General features: G+C 33.6%; 3 protein-coding genes and 2 long non-coding RNA genes across 5 annotated transcripts; 1 reads left to right on the top strand and 4 right to left on the bottom strand.

Moving 5' to 3' along the window:
* The first annotated feature begins 130 nt into the window (after nt 1-130).
* On the top strand, nt 131-18,909 carry LOC146933435 (uncharacterized). Its single transcript, XR_015007467.1, has 2 exons — nt 131-1,635; nt 18,066-18,909. It is a non-coding gene; the product is annotated as an uncharacterized LOC146933435 (long non-coding RNA).
* On the bottom strand, nt 2,079-6,571 carry LOC146933436 (uncharacterized). The gene is made up of 4 exons (XM_085705218.1): nt 6,357-6,571; nt 5,315-6,249; nt 4,010-5,227; nt 2,079-3,746 (listed from the first exon to the last, which is right to left on the bottom strand). The coding sequence occupies exons 1-4, from the start codon at nt 6,554-6,556 to the stop codon at nt 2,086-2,088; spliced, it is 4,014 nt and encodes a 1,337-aa protein (XP_085561344.1). The 5' UTR covers nt 6,557-6,571; the 3' UTR covers nt 2,079-2,085.
* Nucleotides 9,026-11,469, bottom strand: LOC146933437 (uncharacterized). Its single transcript, XM_085705220.1, has 4 exons — nt 11,366-11,469; nt 10,615-10,663; nt 9,876-10,343; nt 9,026-9,484 (listed from the first exon to the last, which is right to left on the bottom strand). Exons 1-4 carry the CDS (start codon nt 11,383-11,385, stop codon nt 9,224-9,226), a joined length of 798 nt encoding a protein of 265 aa, XP_085561346.1. The 5' UTR covers nt 11,386-11,469; the 3' UTR covers nt 9,026-9,223.
* On the bottom strand, nt 12,301-14,307 carry LOC146933438 (uncharacterized). Its single transcript, XM_085705219.1, has 8 exons — nt 14,227-14,307; nt 13,985-14,120; nt 13,630-13,784; nt 13,407-13,527; nt 13,110-13,313; nt 12,909-12,986; nt 12,729-12,815; nt 12,301-12,638 (listed from the first exon to the last, which is right to left on the bottom strand). The coding sequence occupies exons 1-8, from the start codon at nt 14,235-14,237 to the stop codon at nt 12,468-12,470; spliced, it is 963 nt and encodes a 320-aa protein (XP_085561345.1). The 5' UTR covers nt 14,238-14,307; the 3' UTR covers nt 12,301-12,467.
* On the bottom strand, nt 14,440-15,812 carry LOC146933439 (uncharacterized). Its single transcript, XR_015007468.1, has 3 exons — nt 15,545-15,812; nt 14,647-14,743; nt 14,440-14,561 (listed from the first exon to the last, which is right to left on the bottom strand). It is a non-coding gene; the product is annotated as an uncharacterized LOC146933439 (long non-coding RNA).
* Nucleotides 18,910-19,757: the final 848 nt, after the last annotated feature.

The raw sequence follows: 19,757 nt of genomic DNA on the forward strand, positions 1-19,757 counted from the left end.
AACGGATAAGAAAAATATCATTTTCTTTTCTTTAAAATAACTAGATTTGTAGCATGCCAAAAAAAATTATATTTTATTTGGCTTTGAGCGTAAGTAAATAATACTCCAACCAATTATAAACTCATTTTTAGACCAATTATGTACTCTTTGATGATGGACTAGAAAACATAGGTTGACTCTTATATTGAGTCTTATAACATTGTTTTTGATCCGCCTAAAATGTACTTTTGGTCCCTTAAGTTTGGTCCCGTAGCAATTTTGGCCCCCTATTAAAAAAAAACAACTTTTCAGGCCCCCAACTTCACCCCCTTTTGCAACTCAGTGGCCCCCTTCAATTTTGACTCGGTCACGTGGCATATAATAAATGAAAATTAAAAAAAACCAATTAATTATTTACATAATTAAATAAAGGGTTAATTATGTTTCTAGTCCCTATAAAATAGCGACCTTGTAAGTTTAGTCCCTACTTAATTTTAATAGCATTTTTAGTCCCTATAAAAAAAAAATTACTTATAATTTTAGTCCCTGCTAAAACAAAGTTTGATTAATTATCCTTAAACTCTTAAATTTTTGAACGATTTTTTTGAGACAAGATTAGAACACTATGAAAGGTTCGTTTACTAAAATTTAGAATTTTCTGACATGAAATGAATTAAATATGAATTTTTTAAAACGACAAAAGTTAAAGATAAAAAGTAATAAAATCTGGATGTAGAAATCAAATTTTGCAATAATTTTTTGCGGACGAACTTTTAGTAATGTTCTAAACATGTCTGCAAAAAATTGTTCAAAAATTTAAGAGTTTAAGCATAAATTAAACAAATTTGAATTGAGTAGGGACTAATACTCAGTGCAGAAAAACAAAATTAGGGATTAAAAATGCTATTAAAATTAAGTAGGGACTAAACTTACAAGGTCGCTATTTTATAGGGACTAGAAACATAATTAACCCTTAAATAAATATAAAAAAAAGAATTAAACCATTTCTTCAAAAAAAAAAACGAATTAAACCCAGGAACAGTCATGATTCATCATCTTCACTTCAACAACACAACTACCTCCTCCTCTCTCTACTCCCAGCAACCAATTTACAAATTATACCAAACGCAAACTCGTCTCCGAAGATCACGCGCCACCGTTCCCTCCTTCTTCCTTATCCGCTGACACACGCGACGGCGCCACCGTTCCCTCTTTCTTCTTTTTGCCGTTGGCAGAAGATAGGTCCAACAAATCACCGTTGGTGTGGTTAGACAGAGGAGTTGACAAATTCAGTCCAGATCCATTAAGCAGCTTCTTTGGGTGTCCATTTGCAGCACTCTTAATTGAAGGAAAAGGTCTCTCAAGCTCAAAGTCTGTGTTGGGAAGATTTCTCCATGAACCAAAATTCAATCTTCTCTAACTTAGTTTCAATTCTTGATAAACTTTGGTAGTTATTGTGTAAATTAATTTTGTTTGAGAATTTGTTTCGAAAACTCAAAATTTCATAGTTATTTGAAATTTTGGTTTGAGAATTTGGAAATTGTTGTTGTTATTGGGTTTGCTATGTTTGATTATCTTTTTCTTGTGTATGTATATAGGAGATTGAAGAACATGAATGAGAAGGAGATGAAGATGAAGATGAAACGGCGGCAACATGTATGTATGTATGTACTAGTATTTCCACCCGTGCAACGCACGGGCTGACAATTTTTTGTGGAGTTAAAAATTATATTTCTGAACATACCACCAAAATACAAATTTATAATGCAGTGGTTAGACAAAATCGGGCTATGTTGATCTAAATAAAATCAAAGATGTCATCTATCAAAAATTAGTTCAATTAAGTTAGAATCAAATACATATCGTTAACAAATAACAATGAAGCCTACTTGTTATATGTAACACAAAATAGTAGGCCATACTTTAAAGCGCAATCAATCCAAAAAACATAACCCTTATTGTAGATAGATGCATCAACTATACGTAGCTCCAAAGTTATCTACAAAAATAAACAAAGGTTTTTGCATGTTAGCAATGTACTTTCGATAAAAAAAAATTGACAATCAAGCTTAAATATAGACAGATTCATACCTCATAAGATAATTTCTACAAATTAGAAAAGACCTCCGGATAAACAACATTTAGAGTTGAGGTGCATGGATTGCCATCTTCATCCAAAATCAACATTTTCAGCCCCTTCTTCGTGGTTACCCTAGAAACAGCTACATACAATTGCCCATGTGTAAAAACAGGTCGAGGTAGATACAATCCAACCTTCGACAATGATTGTCCCTGGCTCTTGTTTATTGTCATAGCAAAGCACAATGAAATCGGAAATTGTCTTCTTGAAAATTTAAATGGAAATCCTGAATCTGTAGGAACCAAATCCATCCTTGGGATTAATACCTTTTGTCCAATACCCTTGCCAGTAATGACGGTCGCAGTAATGATATTTTTCCCAAGGTGATTGACTTGTAGTCGTGTTCCATTACATAAGCCACTGGCTTGATCAATGTTTCTTAGCAGCATGATGGGAACTCCGGTCTTTAGAATCAACCTGTGGTTTGGTATTCCAGAACACTTTATGTCATTCAAAAATTCTGTAGTGCACCAATCCCCTTGAATATCATAGTCTTCATCAGATTTGCAAGTTGTATCCGAACTTAAGTACTCTGTTGCTTCCCCTTCAATTAGTGACAAAACATACTCATTGACTTGTTCAACAGCATCAAGAGTAGGAGCAAGTATCGCTTTCTCTTCAAAGATCCTTCGATTGTCAATGCTATGAACAATACCTGGATAAACAAAATCAACCAATGCTTGTAGAGGATTGTTGCACGGAGGAATGCACAAATCCTCTGGAATATCAATGATGCTCTCTCCATCTTCATCTGCAACCATATCACCATTTCCAATTTTCAAAATCCATTTTGCAAAATCTCTGATCTCATTTGCATTACCACTTGTGCCATCACCAATTAACCTCATGTTTTTTGTGAGCTTTAAGACCTTACAACTATGCCAAATATTAGAAGAATTAACAGAGGACTTCATTATATCACGTTTACGTGCTTTCCTAATGACAGGTAAAATTTGCCTAAAATCACCACCAAGAATAACAACTTTCCCTCCAAAAGGTTTTTTCAAATTATCCTCATCTACAACCCTCATTATATCACGCATAGTACGATCAAATGCTTCAAAACAGAATTTGTGCATCATAGGGGCCTCATCCCATATTATAAGACTTGCCTCTCTAAGCAACTTGGCTCTAGGATCTTGTTGTTTCACATTGCAAGTCGATTTTTCATTGATTTTCAATGGTATACAAAAAGTAGAATGCGCAGTCTTGCCTCCAGGCAACAACAAAGATGCAATTCCGCTCGATGCAACATTAATGACAATCTTACCTTGTGATCTGATGGCTGCGGATAGTGTCTTCCACATAAAGGTCTTTCCGGTTCCACCATATCCATACAAAAAGTAGAACTGCCCATCCTGTGCCTCAACAGATTTCATGATTGTGGAATAAACACCATACTGCTCATCAGTGAGTTTTTCAAGAAGGGATTTATGTAGCTGACCTTGCTTATCTTTGTCATAGTTCAATTCATCGGCAATGAATTTATTTGCTTGGGCAAGTAACTCATCGAACACTGGGTAAGGCAAAGTTTTGTGATCTTTCAATGACTTCCCATTACACATCAACAACTTCTCAATCTCAATAAGGCAAAGATTTTGCAACTCACTATCAGGAATGCGCAAATCTGCATAATTTATTTTACATCAAACAATAATTATGGTCCAATATTATAACATATATAATGATGCCGTGTCAGACATGTTATGAATAACTTTGCTAATTTTTTTTGTAGTGTTCATAACGACATGTAGGTGTTATTGTCTAATACAAATATAAGCAAATTTAATATAAAAACAATCAAGTTAACCATATGTAAAGTATAATTCCATTTTAATGTAATATTCGTTAAGTACAGTGTTGAGTAAGGTTAAAATAAAGATTACAAACCTGGAATATTGAGCATCCTTCGTCTTGTATAGAGAATTCCATCAGCTAATAACTTCCAAGTAGCTTTCCATACATTATCAGGCTTGTGCATTGTATTCATGATTAAAAGTCTAACAAACAAAACACGGAGCATCTGACCACTCTGTGATCTAGAAGCTTCAATAATTCCATCTATGAACTCTTTGTCATCGGACAATAACCCAAGCGCATAGCATGCATCTTGAAAAGTGTCGTAGAGCTTGCCATTAACAGTCTTAATACAATTGAACCCCTTACAACCCTTTTGAAAGGTCAACAAAATCCGCATGTAGTAAAGTTCACCTGAGCCTACAGGAATGTAAGAAAGCCTCCCAATCTGAAAACCCTTTTTCCTTGGAAGCCATATCCTCTTGTCAGGAAGATAAGTAAATTTTGACGGAAATTCAGCATATGTAAGATGTCTACCCTCACTGTACTCTTGGTTTGCAACAAACCAAGCAAGAAACATAGTTGGAACTGACTGATGATACTTCACAACATTTTGAAGCTTTTGATTTTCCTTGAACCTAACACATTGCTGACCCTCTAGGTGTAAAGCTAATCTCATAACAGATGGCCATTTCTCATGGATATCAAACATGAAAATTCTCCAACATGCTTCACATGGTGACACATAGCGACAATCATAGTAACGCTTAATTTCATCAATCTGCCCTTCTTCATCTTTGTCTCCTGCTTGTTTTTTAATATGGAGGTTTGCTCTATCAGGACCTTTGTTCACATATTTGAATAGATACTTGATTGCATTTGACTTGTTGCAATATTCAGTATTAACATGTGCTTGATATCTCATCAGGAGTGTTGGATTGTAAGGAACAACATACCTATTGTCCAAAGGAGTTCCATTCTTGATCACACTAACACCATTATCTTTTCTTTTATATACTGGAAAACCATCTTCATCAATAGCAGTGGCCTCTAAAAACTTCTTTGGAAAGTATTTTGAGCATCTTTTTCCCTTCATGCAAGGTGAATTCAAGTTCGCACCTCCGCATGGTCCATGCATCATGTATGTTGAAACGGCCGAGTGCAACTTTGGATATAGATGTGGATGAGGAATCTCTGCTGATATAACCCTATCTATTTCCTTAGTTGTATGCAGTTTGTTGACACCTTCTAACCATAAAAGAATGTGTGCATGTGGTAGCCCCCTCTTTTGAAACTCTACAGTATACATACCTATGATATATGAAAATATTAAAACATGCAGAATGTATTATTTAAAACAGTTAAATCAAAGATTTAAAAACTATATCGTAAACATACCTGCTTGCACTTTCCCAAACATTTCATTCTTCTTAAAGTCTGTCATCAATTGATCAAGCTTCATCTTGAAAACTCTACAAATTATATCGGGTCTGTCGGATGCACTAAGGCCTCTCTGTGAAACAAAGTCCTTGATTTCTTTCCAATTTTGGTTGCAAGTTATTGTGATGAATAGGTCCGGGTAGCCAAATCTCTTACAAATTGCCATTGCATCTTGGCAATTATTGAACATGTACCTTGGTGAACCTGTAAATGAATCAGGAAGTATAACACGCTGTCCAGCTTTCCGCGGGTCATTGTCTCCCAATTCAACTGCTTCCTGTAATCCATTCAACAAATCTGAACGAATATTTCCCTGATTATTCCGAATATAAGATAGCCTTTGAGCTTCAATCATGGTGTAACAATCAACGGAAAACTGCTGAAGCAATCTTCTTCCAAGAAGAATATTTCCAAACTCACAATCCCTATCTTGCAAGCGAAATGCAATGTACTCTCTAATGGCAACTCTTTCCCTTGAACCTCTTGATTTTTTTTCTTCATCTTCAAATTCCCTATAAGGGATATCTTCCTCATAACCATAATCACCCTTAGGAAATACTAAAGGATATTGAAGTGGCATGTATAAGCGATGTGTCTCGTGTATCCTTCGTAAGCCTTTCCTTACATCATCCACTATAATATCTCTACCCTGTTCGGTCTCATCATAATCACCTATTATCAACCCAGCTACTTCATCTACCGTAGGTAAATTGTGCATCCTTGAGTCTTTATCCGTCTTTCGAAACAATCTTAAAGCCATCTTGGGAGGTGGACCATGTTCAAACATATCACGGATCTTTCTAAATGATTTGCACAAAGGGTTACAATCATCCAACATGTTTTTTAGATCTTCCACCAATGAGATGTCAAATCCACCCTCACCATCACTTGCACTGCAACCCAATGTAACAATTCCGATCACAATAAACATATAATGAGAACATAATCAACATTTAATGATAACAATAAACAATCAAGGGTAGGAAAAAGTAGTACTTACTCAAAAACTTTGGTTCTATTTTGAATTTCATTTTGAGTGTCATAGATGTATAGTTGCGCAAATTTTGGAGCACTTCCAGGCTCAGGCAGCAGACTTCCAATTCTATGATAATTCTGTCCGCTTAAGATGAATTGAGGTGGTCCATTTCCATTGTTGAGCTTTGTGAACACTTTGCCTCCAAGGGATGTAAAGGCAAACATACTGTTGTATGCTCTGATGTTGGCTTGATAATGCTTGCTTCTAGGTTCACTTCCATCCAACAATGATAACAATAATTTAGGCGGTTCCTCTACAAATGGAATATCAACATATCCCTTTTGACAACATAGTGAAAACTCTACATCTATGGTCGCTGGTCTAGACTTTGTTGCCCTCTCTTCTATCCAAAGTTTAGCTTTGCACCATTTGCATGTGATATCTGGAGATCCAAAATCAAGGGATCCTATGGATGGTTTTTTAATATATATTAGATATCAAAAATATCATTAAGTGGTTAAAGTATATTTAGTTACACAAATAAAAGTTCTAGACGAACCTTTTCTCTCAGCATCACCATATATATCAACTTTGAAGGCATCCAGAATGATATTTTCTTGATTAACCACTGTTAGAAAATGTGTTAATTTAACTATTTTTTGTGTAATATAGAAAATTTAATATTCAACACTTACCATTGGCTGATGAGTTTGATGATGGACCACCTTGTTCAAATACTGAATCAAAATTAAGTCTTGTAACAGGAAGCTCTTTAAATCTCCTTCTCCTTTGAACTCTAGTTTTTTGTCCCTTTTTGCTTGTATTTAGAACTTGTGGCACTGCATATGTGCATTTGTGTGTGTTGATGATGCCAATAGATTAATGATATGACCCAAATAAGTTAGATGCTTTAATTTATTAGCAACACAATAATTAAATGTCTTACTGCCAAAAGGAACACATTCAATGTTGGTAATGTTGGATAGTGGACTTCTTTGTGAGGTTATTGGTTGATATGATTCTGCCACCTTCCTCTTAGACAAAATGCTATGACTTAGTGTTGATGGAACTGTTAAAATATTATCATAGTAAGTCAATGATTAAAATATGTAAGTGTGAGACCAATCTTGCGGAATAAGAATATTGATTCAAACATATAAATAACTCACATGAATTCATAGAAGATAGAGACGGGTTAATTGTTGATTCAGATGATCTCATCATTTCTGATGTTGAATCATTTGCTTGCTCGATAGTTGACAATGCTTCACCTGAATCTACATGGTACCAATTGCAATTATGTCACATTATAAAAAAAAAAACCTTTGATAGAGTTTGACCATACTACAACTTGGAAGACTATTAAATTTTGTAGGCAATATTACAATCTATATAAATACCATTTATCAATGGTGATATAGGATTCGAGTGTGCCTCCTTTGATAGCCTCTTTTTATTATATCTTAAAGCATAGTCCGAATCCTCATTCTCTGCAATTTAATGTGTCAAGCATACTTTGATGTTATTCACATTCCTTCGGTAATATATTAAACAAACATGAAAATGTAAAATAAATTATAAACATTTTATACCAAACATACCTTTATCCTTTCTTTTTTCTTTAGACCCTCTTTGCAACATTGCATGTTTTCTCTTCATCCTTGCATGTGAGGAATCGGAATTACCCATGGATGGAGGACTTATTGATTGAGATGGAGATTGATGCATTGGTATATCTAAAAATTAATGTCATATAAATTTGAGAACCCTAATTGCAAACTTCAAATGTTTGTGGTACAAACATAAAATAAGAACACTTGGGATTATTTTATTGTGGGATTTGATATGTCAAAAATAAAAATTATGCACAACTAAATAAGTAGATAGATAATATTACCATTCATCAATGGAGAAAGAGGACTTCTAAAAGGCTCCCTGGATAATTTGTTAACATGATTCATTGAAGATGTAGTGGAAGACATATTCTCTACAATGGTATTAAAGAAACATAGTTATCTTGATTGGATATTCTACTATTCATTCCCAAGCAATATATATTTGACATTGTGAATAACATTTGGACATACCTTTGTTGATAGAACTACTTTGTGCAACTATTAATTTTTTCTTCATCCTTCTACTTGATGGATCATTTGGTTCCATTGTTGAAGAAATTTGTGTTAGAGAAGAACCTTGAGTTGCTGATTTTTACATGGATAGGGTTGTGTTTGATTAAAGGATAGAGGACATTTTGTGTTGGAAAAATGAAACACCTTTTTGGCCTATACACTATGTGACAAAATTAAAGCTTTGCCAAAACACTGATATGTCATTGTCAATGAATTTTTCTCTAGAAACCAACACAAAAATGGAATATGCAAATCAATTGTCTTCTTTGTAGGTATATTGTGGCCCACACTAAAGCAACCAAGGTCATGCTTTAACGTGAATGTCATTGTTTAATGTCTCAATAGAAGACAAAGTCCATATACCAAGTTGTAAGCATTATCATGAAAAGGAATGTCTTTGCTTTTAGTTTTTTCATACATGATATAATAAAAACTATATATTAAAGCTGCACCAGAGATGTACATGGGCATAAGTAATATATAATTAGCATTGAGCATGACATTGGAATTAACATCATCAAGTTTGTCATATAATACAAACGAAAGCTACATCACACATGTACATGTGACCCTGCAGCCAAAAGCAACCAGCAATTAACATTACATACCAAAAAGTTGGATTTTAACATCCAAACCAAGTGCCATATACATTGTCAAAGTCATATTTTACATAATAAAACATCCATAACTACCACCAAAATCATAAGCCATTTCCATAATCCCCATTCCAAAATACAGATTCCAAGATATTTAAACTACCCATCAAGCAATATTATGCCTCCTAACCACAGTAACAAACAATGTCGTAGGAGGCCGATCCAACTCAAAGCAAAGTCTGTCACCTTCTTTTAGGCGACAGTCTCTGACAAATTTCATCCATCCTCTTCCTAATGATTTTTCGCATTTGTTTCGTTCAGCCGTGTTGAGCCGGCACTTGTACTCTTTGAGTGTTCCCATATCAACCAAGACAATCCACTTCCTTGGAACAGTCAATATCTCTCTAGAAACACGGTTGGGAAAATGCTAAACCAAAACTGACAAAAACACCTTAGTAAATTGCACATACCAATTTGAATCATATGTACATCGTTAAATTTATGTATAAAAAAAAAAATAAACAACCGAATATGTCTCATCTTGTGGTAACTTTTAAAACTACTGAGTGTATATCTAAGTGATTCTACAATCTCAATATTTATTATATCATAGTGAAAAGATTAACCTTCCTAGGGATCATGGAACAACATAACTTGACATGTTCTTGTTTAATTCATATAATCCTGATCTTAATTCAAATTTTTTCCTAAAAGGATTTTGCATATTTGAGTAGTACAATATATATTATTCATAAACTAACATCATGTAAAAATAGAATTTTAATTATAAGGAGAAGGTTTTTTATTGTATAACTTACCATTGGTTGACCATGTACAGACTGAGCCAGAGTAGCAGACACTAATTGCTCAAAACAGTAGGGATCTTCCTCTTGTTGCTCACCTTCATCTTGCTCTTCATCTGAACTAATATCGATGACTTCTTGATGGGGATCTTCAATGTCAACAACCTCCTGCGGGACTTGTTGATTTTCATCAGCATCTTGCACTAACTCCACATTCTTTGCAACTTGTGGATTAGCATCAGCCAAGGAGGTAACAAAAAACATGTTCAAGGGACCTAGATATTCAAATTTGGCAATAGTAGGAATGTTGAAGCCAAACTTCCGCGCGATTGATGCACCGTTCTTCATTGAAATTCCAGATTGATCCATATCAAAACGGATAACAATGCCTCTGTCATCGTGATCCCTAAGAAATCCTTGTTTGTTAACTTGAAGTGTGTCTTGATTTCTTAGGTAGAATTGAAAATCCACAGGTACTTTCTCCTAAGAACAACAAATATAAAGGGTTCAAAAATCCATATAGAATACATCATATGTTAAAAATAATACACACCCAAAATAATTATAATTCAACCAACATAATAAAGATATTGTTTCCTTACATTTATCTGAACATCATCATGCTAAGTAAAGTGAAACAAAGCAGACTACATATATATATATATATATATATATATATATATATATATATATCTGTTTTAATCGACATAACCAAATTGTAACACTTGAACTACATATTAAATATTTTACATACCTCTTCCGGGTTGACCTCGCTTATGAAAAAATCCCTTTGCCGCCCATTGCTGCGAAAATCAATGAAATGAGCACAGCATATACATGTGACTTGAAGCGACTAATTTTCTGAGTAGAGATTGAGCTTAAATATACATGTGACTTGTATCATTCATAATATTTCCTTCTATATATTAATGTAAAATACACAATATTCCTTTAGTCATTTCATTAAATGAAAGTTCAATGTAATATACAAAATATTTCCCACTTAATTTTATATATAAAATAAAGTGAATATTTGTTTATGTTGTTATAATGATACTACCAAAAATAATAACAATTTTTTTTAAGAACTTACAGGAAAATATATAACATCATGGTATCTTATGCAAAAATAAAAAAGTAGGTTAATTGTGCATGACCACACAAATACTTTGGTTACTGATATTACCAAAAAACGATAATGCATGACCACACAATATATTCTATCATGCACTTTTATTCCTTTTATAGTTGATTCTGAATAAATGTGAAAATAAACCAATCAAAAATCAGATCTAGGGCAAACTATAGATGCAAAATTTACAACAAAACAATTGCAGAACCAAGCTGAAGGTTTGACTATTAATCATAATTGAAAAAAAAGCAACAGAAATTGGTATATAAGCTTAAAGGACATGCGATTGGGAAGGGGACAGTTGCATGTTTCTGTCCGAAATTGATGGGAAAATAAACGATTTGAGACAAAAAGGGATTAAGAAGATTTGTACCCTTGGTTTGCCGCATCCATCGTTGTCGGTGGTCCCCTTTACCCACGTACGATATTGAAATTGAAGGAAGGAGTAGCAACGTGTGGGGTTGAATGGGATCTGAAACTTCTTTTCTTGGTATATTCACCCTTTATATCATAAGGGTTGTAAACTAAATTTCCTTATTTTACATAATAAATTTTACAGCAATATTGGGCTTTATTGGGCTCCTGATTTCCTAGTTTTCTCTGCTCCAAACTGTTGCCTAATAATTTGCTATTTAAACACCTCATTTTTAAAATATCATTTAAAAACAATTCTGGATCCATGGTTTTTGTATTCATGATGAGAAGTGTCATATAATTCTTAGTTGTATATACTTAAGGTTGTATTAATTTGATGAGAAGTGTTAATTAGTTTTAATTCATATTATTTAATAAACACCTCATTTCCCTGTTTTGAGCAGGTACCCTAATTCTTGTTTTTTAGGTTGGGTGAATTATACTTAAGGTTTTTCGTTAACAGAGAAGTGTACTAATTAATATTCATAAAGAAATAGAGAAGCAAGTAAAGTATAAGGAATAAACCATTGTATTTATTAAATAATATTCTTGTAATACAAAGCTATTTGTCTAATTTACACATTCATTAATGGATGCAACTAAGAGAAATTTAACTTGTATGTAATTGACTATATTAATGATCCTTTGCTGTGCACATGGGACTATAAGTGAATTTTCCATTATTGAAATCTGTCTCGAAACCTGCACTTAAAAAAAAATTGTTATTAAACTTCTGAAATTGCAGAATATAACTCAAAATATATATCATAATTAAAAATAGGTTTGTCAAATATATTTTTGTAACCCACATAGTAACAAAAATTGTAAAGGGCAATAAATGTAGATTAATACTAATAAATATTAAAACAGGGGAATGCAATTGTCAAAGTTAATATTACAACCCAACTAATGTACCAAAATATCTTAGAGTTAAGTACCAAATTATTACAACTTATACAAAAATCATAGAGTAAACATCACATTAGATGGATTAAAACTTAATAAGCTCTATGATTCAAAAAACTGATGCTCATAAGAGGTTCAGCCAAATCCCTCTTGCACTAATTCTTCTCAATTTTGATTCTCCTCTTCATGATCTTAAGTGGAACATCCATATCATCCTCATCATTGCTGGGAGATGCCCTTTTGCTGGTAGCAGTTGCAGAAACTGTGGGAGTGATAACTTGGCAATCAGATTCAGAATCAGCTCCTCCAAACTTAGGCAACAAATCCTGCATTTGTGCATAAGCATATAAGAAACTGTAAGCAAACAGAATATGTGCAAAAGATAACATATAATTTATGAATGTATAACATATAACCTGTTTAACAACATCAGGCACAGATTCAGCAACCTTAGCAAGCTTGGCCTGAATCTTCTCGAGAGGTTCAGATAAGGGGATTAGCTCCTAAAAACATAAGACATTTACACTGTGTCAATGCAGCCACTTAATTGAACATGAATGCAGCACTTAATTGAATTTCTGATGTAAAGTTATTACCTGGGATTCCAAACTGGATTCTCCAATATGCATAGGGCCTTTGCCCTTGTCCATCAACACGCTTAGAGAAGCACTCTCCTAATAAAAACCAAAAAATACACATTAGCTTCAAGTTGAGGTAAATCCACACTTTACAATATTTATATAAACACTACAACTAATTTTTCAAAATAAAAATCTCCTATTTATGAATTAGCATACATTAGTGAGCTTGGAGAATGAAGCCTCTTCCTTGTCCCACTTAGACATAAATTCTTTGATGATAGAAGGGTCATGACATATCTTCATAACACGGAAAGACTGCTCAAATCTGGGATTGAATTCTGCCTTTGTTTCCACTTTGAAGAGATAAGTTTTTCCAATAAGTTCAGCAAGTTCAGGTGCCATTTGTCCCTCATGGATAGCCTACACAAATTTCATATAAAAGGGTTATAAACAGTTCAAATTAAGAGATGCAAAATATTTTCATTATCCATGAAATAAAAACTAAAGATTTACCATTCCATGCTCAGCAAGGAGATCAGCACAACTCTTATTAAAGATAGAAGTACAATCTCTGTCAAAGATGACCAGTGTTGCACAATCACTTTGGTCAATTGCTCTTACCTTCAAGCAATACCTAAGACATTGGATTTTAAAAGGATATTAGATTATAGATAGATAATGCATGTATAACTACCCAAAATATTTACACAAACAATAGCATTGATAAGTAAATTACCTAGGAAACACCTTCTTAACGTGCTTATCGCACTTTTCACAGAAAAACATGGCTGAATCAGGTATGACAGCCTTGGAACACATACAGGCAGTGTACCAAAAATTCTCCTTGTTAACAATCCTCTTTATGGTGCCAACAACAACAAACACAGAATCCTACAATACATAACCAATACTTAATAATTTCATTTTAAAAAACTAATTGACTTTAAACTAATAGTGGACATATATCATTAAACTAATCCTGTATCTAGATCAAAATTCATGGAAATGAAACTATAATTTCTATTGAGGTGGATTTAAACTGAAAGAATAAATAATCAAGCTGTTTTGCACGAAATTTATATATCACTTACAGTTGAGGCATCCTTAAGTCCCTGCATAGTAGTCCTAGGTGTGTTGTACAAAAACTCCTCCTTTGGGTCAACTTTGGTTTCAGGTTGCAGCTGTGTTATAGTCAGTGGTGAAGGTGAATCATCACTTTCAGTCATCCTAAGAAACAACAATAAAATCTATTAAAACCAACATCCAAATACATTGATTGAAATAAATTTCCTATTTGAATGAATCAAAATAAAAAGTCAACCAAAATGGGTACCTGCTCCTCATGCTAAGACCATCAGCACATGTTGGGTTGAAAAGCACACGTGTGCAGTTCAAGCAATTATGAACATGCAGCTTTTCTACATTAAACAAACAAATTAAGGATCTTAGAATACATTTCAACCATATAGTAAATGGTACATAAGAACAAATATAAAATACAATTATGACTTTAATACTTGAAGTTGTTCAATATTGTATTGCTCACCTTGGTAAATTTTTGCTTTAGCAAGCTGAATGATCACAATGGCATTCTGAATGTCTCCAGTTGCAATGAAATTGTTCAAATCTTCCACATAGCTTCCAAAAAGAGTACATTGAACCTTATGCCTTAAATAAAAATAAAAATTTGTAAGATACTTAACTATAACTACAAAAGAAAAACTAAACCACAAAATAAGGATTAGATACTTACCCTCCAGACTCCAACTCAATCACATTCAGCTTGCTTGTGATACCCTTCCTTTGAATTTCTCTTTCAATACCAACACCACTCAATACTCCAATAAGGTCTGAAATTAACATCAAACCACAACTACTTCAATGAACATAACAAAAAATCTCAAAATGATTTAAACACATGAAAAAACTTTAAAAACAACTTAAAACACAGAGAAAAATACCAGGCAAGTAATCAGTATCGTAGGACCCTCCAACAATTTCAGAAATAGGAATGAAGTTGTATGGTGACTTAGTGATTTTGAGATTTGGTATATAACCAACCTTGCTGCTAAACTGAAAGTTCAGCTTAAAGGAGTGTCTAGTAGTCCTATAATTACCCCCATTGTTAGCCACCCCCATGTTTTCAAAAGTGTAGCATTTTCCTTCAAAAATGTCATTTTTGAACTTATAGAGCAAAGTTTTCTTAATGGTAGCATGAATCCTGTTGCCAGCTTCATCCATCAAAACCATTTCAGTCGAGAATGGCAAGGTGTTTCTGCTAAAGTCAGGAACTTGCCATAATCGAATTACCTTTGCCTTGATGTTCCAAAAAGTTTTTTCAGTAGAAATTTCAGAAATTGGAGAGAACTCAGGAAGGTTAGCCATTTTTCTTGTTAAGAAATTTTTTTGATGTTTAGTAATTAAAAGTTTAAAGACCCCAACACTAAACTAAAATGAAAGTTCAAATTAAAATGAGGGAGAAAGAAAGCAGTGCAATGTTAACACTTTGCAATGCTGGGGCAAGTCTGAACAGACACACACTACACCCTTTTATACTAAAAACCTAGGGTTAGGGTTGAATTAAAAAACTATAAAATTTGGGATTGATTTTGGGGGGAAAATTCGAAATTGGAATGGGTGAAATTGTTTACCTCTTGATTTGAATTTAACCTCATCCTTATCTTCAATCCCATCCTCCAATACTGATTTTCGCAGATTGCTTTGAAAAAAATCTGATTTCCCTTGGGTTGAAATAGCTGTTAATGGAAAATACAGATTGAGGGTTAGAAGCGACGGTGACGGGTTGGAGATTCCTTCATGGATTGGGAAATAAAATAGCTGGGCTAAACAGAGGGGTTTTGATGGTGTTTGTCTCTTAGCATCTGATTTTTTTCATTTTGTAGAGTAAGGGTTTGTGTATCGGCGGTGAAGAAGGGAAAGGGGACTCTCTTTTCAGACTTTGCATTTAATGACCCTGTAAAAGGCTGACCCGGGTTGGACTTTTCACTGGGCCGGGTTTGCAATGGGCTGGTATTCAATTTGGATTTTTGTTGTTTTGCTGAAAATAGGCCCGATAACACATGTTTCTTGGAGGGAAATCTACTAATTCAAATTTTACTACCATAAAATGCATTTTGATTATTTTTAAATTGTGGAAAAATTGTGATTACATAGTTTTCTGCTCCAACTTGCTATTATAGATCATAAATTGAGCTTATAAGAATTATTAAAAAATTTGAGGTGGCTTAGAATTGTGACACATTGGATTGGAAGAAATTTTTTTGCTATTTGTTGTTCCATGTTTGTATATTATTAAGATGTATGTGTGTTTGTGGTGGTGGTGGTGGTGGTGGGTAATGCGGAATGGAGGGGAAGGAGGATAAGGAGGAAGAGGGTGATGAAATTGGAGACACCATAGAAATCCATGGTGCTCGTGAATAGAGAAAGAAACAATGTTTAGTGTGTTTTGTTTTTTTATTTATTTAAATTCTTTTAATTCTTTTTTAATTCCTTTTAAATTCACCAAAATTCCTTTTTAATTCTTTTTAAATTCTTTTTTGTTTTTTTATTTTTTAATTAATTAAATGCCACATGGCATCCATCTATTGGCCACATGCAAGGTTCTAAAAAACGGTCGCGGTCGCGATCGCGGTCGCGTTAAGGTTGTCGCGATTTCGGCTGTAACGGACGCTGCGATACAAATAACGGTCTTCGCGGTGTGAATTAATCAAAACGTTTCACAAAACGTATTAAAACTATTTATATTATCATATAATGTATAATAACTTAGATTAATATTTTTTTTCCATAATTATAACATGTTTAAAGTAAATATAATAATAAAAATGGACTACATTTAGTAAAGATAGAGTGTTTGACAGATTGAAAAGAAATTAACTAATAAATAACTACTCATAACATATCTTTAAACAAAGTTCATGATCTAACATCAAAGTCCCAATTTTTTCTCTAAAATTTCATCTATTTGTTACCTAAATACTCAAATTAAGAGTGTCAATTTAAAATTACCTTGAACTTAAATAAGAGATGAATGCAGACTTTTTTTTTTGAGTTTAATAAATAAATATATGAATAAACAAATAAACCATCTAAAAGTAATTATTAATTTCCTTCAAAAAAAAAGTAATTATTAATTATTATTATTATTATTATTATTATTATTATTAATTGATTATTATTGAATGAAGAGTGAAGTTGTCTGTGTGCATACGTGTGTGTATTGTGATAACAAACCTTATTCGCTCAAAAAACAAAAAATACTTATCACTTATCACAAACCTGCCTAGGAGACGCAAGCAGAAGTGCAGAACGGCAAGCAGACAGACGCAAGCAGAAGTGCAGAACGAACAAAGAAACGCAAGCAGAACGAACAAAGAATCGCAAATCGCAAAAGAATCACACACCAGAATCGCAAGCAGAACGAACACCAGAATCGCAAATCGCAAGCAGGAAGGAAGGAACAAAGAATCACACCACCAAAGAAGAGAAGTAATTGATTTGTGTAAAAAAGATTTGAGATGTGGTACAAAAGATTTGAGATGCCTGGCTGGTACAAAAGATAAGATTCCTCTTCCCCTGTTCTTGTATTTTTGTGGTTTTTTTTTTTTAATATGAGATTTGAGATGCCTGTCCTTCTTCTCCTGTTCTTCTGTTTCGCGGGCGTAACGGCATTTCGCGGTCGTAACGGCGTTCCGTAACGGCCGTAACGGCGTTTTTTCTGTGAATTTCTTTCTCAGCGTTAAAAGGGGCAAAAACGGTAACGGCCACTGCCGATACCGATTTGTAACGGCCGTTTTTGCGGTAACGTCCCGTTTTTTAAAACCTTGGCCACATGAGCTTTGACCGAGTCAAAATTGAAGGGGGCCACTGAGTTGCAAAAGAAGGTGAAGTTGGGGGGCTGAAAAGTAGTTTTTTTTTAATAGGGGGCCAAAATTGCTACGGGGCCAAACTTAAGGGACCAAAAGTGCATTTTAGCCTTTTTTATCCATCAACAAGGAGTATACAATTGAACAAACCCCGTTTGTTCTCATGAAAAATGTGGGAAGTAATTCATTTTTTCAGACAAGCTCGCATCTGTTTTTATATAGGCCATGTGTTATGGTGCTTCTTGAACCTTCGATGTGGGACTTACATGCAATAGTTTCGTCTTAGGTAAACAAAGCCAGAAGGAGAACACAACACAACACATTTTCCACTCATCAGTTCTCTCGATCCTTCTTTTGTTTACTTCCCCGCTTCAACCGCCGCCTTCATTGTTCCTGATCTCTTCTCAATCTTCATCCAATGTTCCCACCGCAAGGGTAGTTTACTTCATCAATCATCATTCTTCCTTTTAGTTAAGCCATTTGTTCATTTTTCCCGTTTTTAGCTTGTGGAGTTATTGTGTGTTGTAATTTGCACTTTTTAACTGTCTTTGGATTTATGTCTTTTCTTAGGGGTCCATGGAACAAAGAAATCAGTTAGTGATTAAATATCAAAACATTCACACTTGACAGCAAGTTCAATTATTGTTTGAATATCAATGGGTTCTACTTGTTGAGAATCATGTGTTTTGGTTTTCCAAACTGAAGGAGTATAGAACTTTACATTCTTCAATTTTATTTTTTATTATTTACCACAGGGTTTCTTCATTAGGTTCTTGCTTAATGATGAGGACAACAGTATACTAGTTAATGATGTTGCAGCTCCAAAAGACATCTCTTAGCACATCTATCTTCAATGCAGCTAGCTATCTTGTATGTCAAGTTTGTGCTCTTCATCTTATTTTTCTTTTTTATAAATCAAAAAAAAAAAAAAAAAAAATCCAGATAGAATTAGATTGATGGTTTGGTATAGCTTTGTGATCTTTACTAGCATATCATGTTCAAGAAAAATATTATTCATTTTATTGATATACCCTGCATGTGTAAATATATTTTTTTCGGTTTCAATCAATTATAATCGTCAAGATCTGTGAAGGATTTCCGAAGGATTTTAACAAAGAAAAGGCTCAGCTGAGAACAAGATTGTATGTGATGCTAATTAATTATGCTCTTGAGTGTTTCATTATTTGTTAACCTCATTATCATCGACTTAACTTGCATTGTGGGGTGGTTTTCTAGTTGTTGTGAAAACAATTAGTCTTGTTCATTAACTTGTATTATCATATTCGCTTTCTGCATAATCTCGTCTCGAAAAAAAATTAAAAGTTAACCGACGCATCATGCTGCTTATGTAACAGCAGTAGGATCCGCTCAGTCCTTCATTTATATTGAGAATCAGTATTTTCTAGGTTCCACCTAGCAATAGATAAAAAAAGTAAAAGAAATTATAAAGTTATCAAAAGTCAACCGTATTTGATGCAAAATTTAGATTTAATACGTATTTTTAAAATGCATTTTTTAACCTCTATTTTTTTTAACGGTGCAGTGCAGCCTTCCCTGCCCTTCCAAAAACAAAAAACAAAACCTCTATTTTTTTGGGTTTCTGACTCATCTCATTTTTTTATATTTTTTATCATGTGACATCATAATCATAATAATAATATACAAGCATGGAACAACAAATAGCAAAAAATTTTGCATCAATCCAATGTGTCACATCCTCAAGCCACTACATGTCACATCATCATTAAAAAATAATTTTACTTTTGCCATTTTAAGCATTTACACAATACAAACAATAAAATATCATTATCACACATTTTCCCTCTTCAATTCAAAATTCAAATTTCAAAATTTTTCAAATCATTCATTCCCTCCTACTTTTTCTCTTATCCCAACAAACATCACTTTCTATATATCCTTTATCTCTCATCCACTCTAAACTTCTTTCCTTTTTTTCCTCACTTTCTATCTCACACAC

Source organism: Medicago sativa, chromosome 4 (assembly GCF_051527215.1).
Source record: "Medicago sativa cultivar Bolivia chromosome 4, Bolivia_mono, whole genome shotgun sequence".
Taxonomy (NCBI): domain Eukaryota; kingdom Viridiplantae; phylum Streptophyta; class Magnoliopsida; order Fabales; family Fabaceae; genus Medicago; species Medicago sativa.